Source organism: Sycon ciliatum, chromosome 4 (assembly GCF_964019385.1).
Source record: "Sycon ciliatum chromosome 4, ocSycCili1.1, whole genome shotgun sequence".
NCBI lineage: Eukaryota > Metazoa > Porifera > Calcarea > Leucosolenida > Sycettidae > Sycon > Sycon ciliatum.
The window spans coordinates 10,623,688-10,634,031 of NC_088646.1; the positions used below are offsets into that span (position 1 = coordinate 10,623,688).

At 46.9% G+C, this 10,344-nt stretch overlaps 1 protein-coding gene across 1 annotated transcript in view; it reads right to left on the reverse strand.

Annotated features, from left to right (window-relative positions):
• Window positions 1–6,002, reverse strand: part of LOC135814425 (general transcription and DNA repair factor IIH helicase subunit XPD-like) — a 29,832-nt gene extending 23,830 nt beyond the window's left edge. The window contains exons 1-6 of the mRNA XM_065327547.1: window positions 5,584–6,002; window positions 5,218–5,317; window positions 2,787–2,864; window positions 2,343–2,405; window positions 1,499–1,612; window positions 945–1,061 (exon numbers count right to left, since the gene is read on the reverse strand). Of these exons, the coding sequence (XP_065183619.1) occupies window positions 945–1,061; window positions 1,499–1,612; window positions 2,343–2,405; window positions 2,787–2,864; window positions 5,218–5,317; window positions 5,584–5,588 (477 nt within the window). The 5' untranslated portion in view covers window positions 5,589–6,002. The remainder of the gene's footprint in view (window positions 1–944; window positions 1,062–1,498; window positions 1,613–2,342; window positions 2,406–2,786; window positions 2,865–5,217; window positions 5,318–5,583) is intronic.
• Between the last annotated feature and the right edge of the window lie 4,342 nt (window positions 6,003–10,344).

Sequence of the window (10,344 nt, forward strand, 5' to 3'; positions counted from 1 at the left end):
GGACAGCCCACTATCCAAGCAGGGCAAGCTTCACTTGATAAGTCGCTGGGAAATGACGAAATGCAATGGGGGCACCAGTGGGCACCTTGCTGTGTACATAATGTGCATGTACGTAAGTGTTTTATGCTATGAAGAGTGTAAAAACAAACAAAATCCATGCATTATGACGTATGTGTATGAAATGAACCAGTTACCCTTATAACAATATTACCCTTATAACAATATTTCTTGGTCTGACGCAAATATCGTTATAAGGGTAGGTCGACTGTACATGGGCCTCTTCAGACTTCTGTGGCCGAGTAGCTGCACACTAGAGCAGATTGAGCAAGCCACTAAGCTACATAGCACAGACAGTTGTTTTCACTATTCCATTCCTGCAATGTTGTGTGACGGGCCAGTAATGACACTATCCTGTACTGTATAAGCAGAAATATTCGTCTGGAATTTAATTTCGTCTTTTTCGTCCAAGGAGCTTTTGGACTAAATAAAATGCCGGACTAATGTCAATTTGTCCAGCTTTTCAATACACTCTTATGATCCATGGACGAAATTTACAACCGGACGAACTCCCTTTCTTTGGAGTTGGACGAAATTATTGACCGACGAAATTTTTTGCCTGACCAGTATTGTAAGTCTAGTGAAACCGGCCGTGACTTTCCTCACATGTGTATATTTCCTGGGGTTTCCAGCTTGCCAAAGAACCCCTGGATGTTCAGTTTAACAGGAGCTGATGCTGTCATAGAATAGTAGAGGAGAGTATATGCCCAAACAGTACACTACATGTACAGGCTTGAGGACTGAGGTCGGTTGGTTTTGATGTCTTCTTGTGCAGCCAGGCCATTGGGGTTTGAGTTCGGAGTTCGGCATGCATGCACTAAGCTCACAACAGGACAGAGTGTACCGTGGTGTACTATAGATCAGCAGCGCGCGTGGCATGCACTAACCTCAAAGTAACCGCACGTTTCCACGTTTTCATCCTGCTGCCTCCGCTCTCTCACGTAAGACGCTGTCATGCCGTGACATTTGCTGTCCACAATGCGACCATCGCGCTCTTGACTGACCTGCACGCAAGGAAAGGATGGCAATGTACTTGGCACTCGCAGAGAGTTGTCGCTGAATTAGAGCACAGGCAAACACTGACGAAAACTGCCAAGATCCTAAATACGTGCTGCGCCAGAACTCGTGTGTGTCCATCACACTCAGTCAGCGTGCATGCAACCAGCAATTGCACTGCAAGTGAAGCATGAGTATATCGTAGAGTGGTGCGGAGTGTGAGGGGAAAAGTTCATGGCAGATACTTACCACCCCCACACCGATATCTTCATTAGCTCTGCTACTGGAATTAAAAAGAATGTGTAATATTGACTACATCCATATACATACACAGCATGCCTGCAATTGATGGAGAAGAAAGAGGCAATCAAATAGATTCACGTCACAAGAAGGCACGAAGTGAGGAGAGCCAGGGAGTCGGTCAATGCACATGCTTTCACCTTACCTCTGGGTGGATGCAGAGGTTCTTACGAGAGCTGAGAGCAAGGCCGACGAGGTGCGGCTCAGTGCCCGTCTCCTTGGCGATGTACTCCCGAAGGTATTTCAACTCTTCTAGAACCTGAAACAATGCCACCACCACCATAGCAAGCAGGCATGATACAAATCTGTTCATGCACTTTACAACGTGTACATGTATATATGAGGAGTTAGGGAGCTGTTGCCATGATTACACTGAATGTGTACATGATGAGTAGCATTGCAGGCAAAGGCCACTACTCAATCGCATGGACCTACAAAATAAGTTAGTTATGAGGTCAGAAAGTCATCAACTACCAGCAAGAGTACACAGCCCCCAGGCCCCCCAAGCAAGAGTGTGTAACTCCACTATGGGTGCTGTCCCGACAGAAATTCAACTGGACATCATCTTTATGATGCAATGGGCATTGTACATGAATCATCAGACGTATCCTGAAGCTGTTGTGGAAAGTCTCCATTTGATCCTGTACAAATCAGTGCAAGGAAACTCATGCGATGCGTTGACACCCAGTGCAGGCACTGTATATCACTTGTGCGGGGAGCAATGCATCATAGTTCATAATAATGATGTCAACTTGAACTTCCGTCGGTACAGCACCATATGCAGGAGTTGCACACTCTTGATATCAGGTAGTCGTCCACTCCCTGGATGAGATCAAAATCTAATGGCTATGATCAATGAAAAGCAACAACCTGCACTTCACCAATGAGTGCAGGCTGATGGCCACCTCTGCTACACGCATGATGGCATTCCTGCAGCTACACTGTATAGTAGTGAAGTAGGAGTGCACATGTAGTAAGTTAATACATACCTTTTCAATTTCGGGTACAGTTCTGGAGCAATAGATCAACTTGCTGATGACATGTGGCTTAGCCTACGCACACAGACAAGCACAAACATCAACATGTACATACGTTCACACACACGCACACACACACGCACACACACACACACCCATGCGCACACACGCACACACACACACACACACCACACACACACACACACATTGGCCACAAACGACTATGAGCAAAGGCGACATAATTATCATAAACTATAATGGTTATGGCGATTTGACAGACAACTGGGTAATAATTATGATGAGTTCCCGCTTTTCAAGCATCATGTTTCCCCTCAGAGCTATGCCAGGACAATGACACATGGACAAGTTTTCAAGCCGTTGGTCAGCACGATGCTGAAATATACAGTGGCGTCAGAACCGGCGTGTACCAGCTGTGATATTGGAAACAAGCCTTACCTCCATGTAGGCAATGATGAGTGAGAGAAGAGTGATGGTCTTGCCGGTGCCTGAAGGCATTTCCAGCACACAGTGACCCTGTGGGTAAATACACACAAAAGAGTAGATCAGATACAAGCTACATTAGCTCAGTCACTGTGCTCGATTGTCGGCATCTTTACATACACCAGTCATAAAAACAAATTCAAAACACATGGTTGCAGCATCATGGATGTAAACAAACAAGTTACTGGATTTTTACGTACGAGTGGTGCAGAGTTGAAACGAATCGTAGCGAGTGGTAGACATGTGCCTGGCATGCCAGCAAAGCGTGAAGATCACTTTTCGGCATTCATTTTCTGGTTGTGCGTATGGCTGTGTACTACTGTGTGTGCGTGTACCGCTGTACATGTACTGTGAATCTCCTTATTGTTGCTGTTTTACGGCAAGATACCGTACCTGCCAACAATCGCGATTTGGCAGGAACCGTCCCGATATTGAGGTGGGAGTACACCGTCCCGATATTGAGGTGGGAGTACACTGTCCCGCCCCCGACGACGAAAGCTGGCAGTGTGCGATAGGCTGCATTTCGCACGGTGGTACTAGTAATAGACACCCAAAACTGCACTTATCGCACCCCTGAGCTACATTTTTCAGTCATGTACAGTCAGTATCGCCTATAGCGTTGGTGTTTGATTTTGAGCATTATCACTATAAGCGATATATTACTATGACCGATACTGCATGCAATGTATGCGAGTGGGGTGTCAAACGACTCAGCGCGCCGTGCACATACGCACTACATACATGTACAATGCCATGTAGCTGGCTGTAGCTCCTGGCACACAAAAATCAGCATTTCCTCATGATGGAGGCATATTTTGGCAACTTGTACGAGCTAAACTCACCAAACAACACTCACTGGACAAGTTATTCACGAAGAAGTAACACCCTGTTCTCCTCTGCCATCACTTTATTTTAACATCAATCACTATAACCGATGCAATAATAATGTAATAAAGGTCTTTTGAAATATGAATTTGATCACTATAGGCGATATATTACTATAGACGATTGTTACTATACGCGATAACTGTGTATACTTAGTTATGGCAAATGAAAATGAATTTGAGAAATTGATCACTATATCCGGTATATTACTATAGCCACTACTTCGTATTACTATAGCTGCCAACCTTATAGGCGATACGGACTGTACATATTATCTATAAGTAGGTAGCTCAATGTCCCGGTGTCAGGTTTGCAAAGGTTGGCAGGTACGAGATACGGCGTGAGTACAGCACAGCAGTTCAAATACGCATGCATGCACTGTCCATTCTTTGAACCTGGTGTGGTCGCGTGCTGTGTTGGTGCAGTGCGAGTAAACCGCTCCTGGCATCGGATTTCAGTTGTCACTACTGTATTTCTACACAACACTCAGCTTGCATGTACACCCAGCCTATGCTTCTTTGGGGGATTGGGATTCCGCAACTTCAAGCTGTCCCGTGACTAAGCCCACTTGAAAGTCTCACGAAAAGCTTTTTTCGCAACAGGAATACCGTACATGTTGTTACAAAGGAATACGGTAGAATCCCGCGGATAAGCCCATGGGCTTATCTGTTTCACAAGGACATTTCGGTGGGCTTATACGAGAACATGGGCTTATACGCGGGCATGGGCTTACACGCCGACACCAAAATTGTGCTATTGAAAAGTATCAAGGAAGTGAGAAGTACATTGCTCAAAACCACTGTGCAAACAAAAACAACCGATGATTGTGTTGAAATGTACAAAAAAACCCTTCATGTACTACGTACATGTACATGGTATGACCAAGAGTCCATAATTTATGGACTCTTGGTATGACCTAGGCCCATGGGCTTGTACGATGAAGCTTTGTGATGTTCGAACTAACCCTGGGCTTATCCGCGATTCTGCGGTACACATGTTGTTAACACTCCCTTGTAACAACGAGAACTATCGGCAAACATACGCGACTGTATTGCATATGTGCATGTATTGGAAACGTGTTATCTTTGTCTTCTCAGTACATTCTGCGTCCACTTCTTTCTTCTCAGTACATTGCACAAGAATGCCGTGTATGTCACATCTACTACCAAGAGTACATAACCCCCAGAGTGTGCAACGCCTGATCCAGCTCTGCATAGGGTCTTGGTCGAGCGTAATCGGATCTTTGCGTCATAATACCGTACACATCTGAGGGGAACCAGGGGAGTCGCGGGTACTCTCAGATCAAAAACAACGGTGGCCTGCCTCGAGACCGGCCTTGCGCTGGTGTGGAGTGTACGCATGACATCAGAAGATCCGATTACGCTCGACCAAGACCCTATGCAGAGTTGGATCGGCGTTGCACACTCTGGGGGGGGGGGGGGGGGGTATGAACTCTTGCCACTAGTATACCAGTGAGCGACTGCCTGTTTCAGTAGAGTACCTTTGCATCGAGAGAACGTTTCAGCTCCAGCATATACGAATACTGTTCCGGGTAGATGTACTCGTAAGGGAAGTAGACCAGCAAGCCATCAATGTTGAGCCTGCCCAAGAACACACACGCATGGCAACGGTGGCAGTAGTGCATGGACAACCAGCATGCGCATGTGTATGCACGTGCACACATGCATACACATATGCACAAACACATACATGCATGCACACACACAGACACACACACACACACACACACACACACACACACACACAAACACACAGACACATACACACACACACGCGCGCGCGCGCACAACACACTCGTTACCATGGTGTATGTTTTCATCATTCAACCTTACAAATTGAGACGTACTTCATATTGACTGTGGAGATCGAGAGTAAACTCTCTCGAGATTTAGAAGGTAACCTCCTCGCAGGCGGCTATCCAGATCTGCAGAGAGTATTGCTACGATTCCAACTATTTGGAAACTAGAAATTACATCACTACTCAGGAATGGTCATGTCCATGAGAAGTCGAGCTGCTTTAGATGTCGATTCTAGATCAAACACTCAGGTCATCCATGAAATTTGCGTTGGACATCGTGAACTTGAAATTCCCCTCAGCACCCGACTCTGTTGTAGCCAATGCGGGATTTAGAGTTCAATTTACACTACTCGCTGCAAACATTGGCCAGAAAGAATAAACAAATAATGTCACTGTCAGGCAGTTGTGAAGTCTTGATGCATCGATGAAAGGAGGAATACAAATCAAAAATAGCTTCAAACTTTGTTCCGATTATCATTCGGAACAAAAAGATTCCATGTGTGCGAGTCTGAACAAGTCGTATGCAACCTCTCAACAGGGATTTCCCCGTGTTCAAATCAAAATCACCATGGGAGCACACGTACACATCACATGCGCTGCATCAGGCCAGGGAGTCGACTCCCTGCGCTGCATGAAACACGGCGCATTTATTGTACATGTACGAGTACAGTGCCTTTATAGATAGGGCCTAGGGCCAGGGAGTCGTAAAATACCGACTCCCTGGATAGGGCCAAGAGTTGGGATGGGGTTATGAACTCTTGATAGGGCTTGTACTTGAAAGTTGTAGGGGCCGGGTAAGACGCCTGGATCCTAGGGGGGTATAGGGATCCCTCCTCCCCCGCCCCCAAGTTCCCCCAACCCAGCCCTTCAGAAGGTCTGACCCGGGGACCGACTACAATCATTGACATTGTTTGTAGGTACACTGTTCACTGATATGGTTGCAAGACCGGGATACCAACTGGTCTCTGGTTGCAGTCAGGGACAGTGCTTTCAACGCAGTGTGTCCTGCGCCTTGTGTGATATGCTATACTGTACGCGGTATATCATTGTAAAAAGTAAATCATGTCCGTTCCCAAAGGGAACTCACGACGGCCGCTAACGCCCGGTAAACCCTAGTGGCAGATGCAGCGCCTAACGGTGGGGTGAGGGGATACGTCTCACAACCACTGGCACAATGCGATGAGTGGGGCAAAAACAGCAAACTGACTGCCAAAAGCTCCATTGTGCCTCTGTACTGAGATGTAGTTCATTGCGACACACGGCATTTCGGACTGTCCGATGATCGATCAGATAAGCTACATGATGTACCACCTTCTTCTTCAACGGTACTTACTTGTTCAAGCTGGACATGCCTTTCTGCATAGAACATATAAGCCTGGACTGCTGACTCTTGAAGAGATCCTAGCTAGCCACCATACTGTCCCTCTCATTGTCAAATTGCTGTGGCATGGTCATGATGCACGGGCATTGAACCTCACAGTCACCATGATCACCTGGTGACTGTCCATGAGCACTGACGTAGGCTACGGTTAGATACATGTACAGTAGTTCCAGGGCTGGACGACTTCCATGCCATGTTAGCAGTCTGCTCATGGTACCTTGGGATCCATACCTGGGTACCGTGTCAAGACTGAGATGAGCATTGATAACAAGCAAGAACTAATTACTTGATTCTCCGAACAATAGCACACTAGCAGAGGTCCAGCTAGCCGATGATCACGTACAGCAGTAGATAGCCGAGCCACTCAGTGGGAGCAAGACTTGATACTGACAAAGTGTTAAAAATGTTTGGGCCATATTGGTCTTCTTCAGAATGATTCTTAGTAATCAGCCTACATATTAACAGCAGATCATTATCAGTGATCGTTGGGTTGGATAAACTGTTAAATTATACACCACCGGCCTGATGTCTGACACCGTAGTAAGTATGATTGTAATGTATACACTGTTATCACATGCCGCATGATTCAAGTTAGTGCTGGATATAACTCAGGCATGCAAGGCGACAGAGCAGAAGGAGTACCATGGCAAGTTACAAACACAGCAACTAAACAGTGACAGTGTGAGCTCACGCCGACCATTGGCTCATGCATGGCACTTGTTCATCAGTCAACTTGAGCTGCTTTTAAATTTTAAAAAAAAAAAATTTCACGGTTCGCGTGAGACTCGGCTGGAAGCCGGGCTTTCCGCATCCGTAGGAACGCCACCACCCTTCAAGGATCAAGGCGCAGATGCAGCTCCTAAAGCGGTGGGAGGTGAGTAGATCAGCTCACCAGCAAGTGGTCAAAGACCGAAAATCCCATTTTAAATTAAAGTGCTCAGCCAATTTGGTACATACAAGTAGTGTCAATGTTCACGCAGTGCATTTCTGATACAATAACACCAGGACTAGTAGTCACCGAGGAGTGCTGCTAAGGATATCCGTTAGGAACTCAGTCCCTATTGCAGCAAAATATTTCACTGATATACGAATGTCCTCCAGTCTACAGTGGAACTATCTACCTCTCACACTGCTGGAATTACGGTTTGACACGCAGTCACATTGTACCAGTATTCTGTATTGAGAGTTCACACTGCGTGTACGAGAGTCCTCCTGCCTACACTGAGGCTATCTACCTCTTTCACATCCGAGCATCTCACACTGCTGCAGTTACGGTTTGACACGCAGTCACTAGTTTGTGCCGGTGTTCAGTGTTCACACTGCTCTGTTTCCACACCATTGCTCCATCTCAGCATTATAATCCAGACCGAGTCATCAGTCTGCCTCCTTTCTTTCATTTCTCCTCAGCTCTTCATGACATGGTTCTTGAAGTGTGCGTGTACATTCAGCTGCCAGGGTCCTCTATCGCCTTGCGTAGAAGCTACCCGGTTGGTGGTAGACTGATAACTGTTATCCACAGAGACATCATAACTAAGCTTTGGCTAGCAGTCCAGACAGCCACTACATGTACATGACTACAATACATGTTCGATCACCTCAGAGCAGTACCAGCACATTGCTGACTGTGCAGGGTGCAATGAATCCGGAGATGCCGATGACCGTCCATGTACTTAGAGTCCAGAGCAATGCCTGCAATAGACCAGGGCATGGTCAAGGACAATCCACGGCTCTTCCATCCAAAACTGTTGCCGATATCCAGTTCTGCGAGTCATAGCGTGTCAAAGTGATGGCTTGCATTCGCAACAGGTGCTGCAGAAGAGCGGAAGAACAGCGTCATGATGTCCGTGTGGGAAACAAGATTTCCAGAAATCTTCTGCATGTTTCCTGGTAGCCCATGATGGCCATCTGTTACCTGTGTCACCACTCATACAGCAGGGTATTATTATTGGTACGGTATGGTACTTGTGATCGCATGTGATCAAGAGTACATAACCCTCTTGATGTGATGCTGTGCATTGCAGGACATCGTCATGGTTTACATACATTATAATTTGTACTCCCTTCATCTGTAGCAATCCAATGACTCAGTGCTTGAACATACAGTTTCTGGACCTGGACGTCGACAGCACTCAACCTGCAGTCAGACAGCAGTGTGTGGCGCAGAGCGTAGAGACTGAGTACAGATTCAGTAGAGCGAGAAGGCCACACTGGGCTGGCTCAACCGATGCTGTCGCTGGTGCTAGTGAGCGGCAACTCCACATGGACACAGGTGAGCACACACGAATTAGTTGAGACCGTGATGTAGATCTACTGTCTAGTACTAGTAGATCTACTGATGCCCTGGATTGGCAACTGATGGCCAGGCGAGCCTCGGCATCACGGATATTATCGCGTGCCCTCTGCTCTGTTGTGGCATGCAGGGAGCGAACCCCGTTAGCCACGGTCATATCCACTCTAGTCTAGGCATAGCAGGATACGAAGCACAGTCAGTGGCTGGAACATTTCTCCACTAGCAGAATAAAAATTCCACCGGCCCCTGTATTTCCTGTCTCCGAGAAGAGGCTCAGAGCAGATGAAAGTCGTCGAAACTCTTCGCAGCGGTTGACTCTGTCCTGCGAGAGTCCTGAGACTGAGAGGCAACACTGCGGTCTGGTATGGAAGCCACGGACACATGCGCATGAACGAGGCCTCTGGAAAGTATGTACACTTGTACTGTACAGTGCCACTGATAGTTCGGGAAGCAGATACATGTAAGATGAAAATACACATCCGGCTTCAGCAAAACCAATATCTGAATCTGTTCCAGCTAACGTAACTCGTTACTTCGAAACATCTTCCGCTAGTTTCTGTACATGCGGAGTCCACAGGCACAGGCACAGGCGTGCGATATGTTGTGCGAAGAGTCGAAGACGGAAGAGTAGTACTGTAGAGTGTAGTAAGACAGAACGACGTCTCCATACATCCAGTAAAGACGTGCAAAGGGTCATTGCAACTCTTCGCACACAGGCAATTGGTGGGTTACGGCAGTCGACAGGTAACCCGAACAGAGAAGGCGAGAGCGAGAGGTTTAAGGCACACACGAACGTGCGCACGCAGCCAATGCTTTCACACTTATTGTTATTTCAAGGTGGAAGACATTAGCGAATCACGCAACGAGCAAAACGTCTGTTCGTATGTAAACATCAACAAGTAAACTCCCCGAGGCCTTCATCCGCATAACTGTGACTTCGCTCTTGTTGCTTGAATTATGTGTGTTTTGCACTAACAGTCTAGTCTGTGAAATAAGAATTGACGCATGTGTGTGAATGGCAATGGGCCTCTGGCCAGTCTGGGCTCGCCAGGTCAAAGTACTCTCCATCTCGGGACAGTCTGAAGTCTGCAATGGTCTGAGATTGCGCTTTCCGTCGACAACTGCGTGACGTCGACGG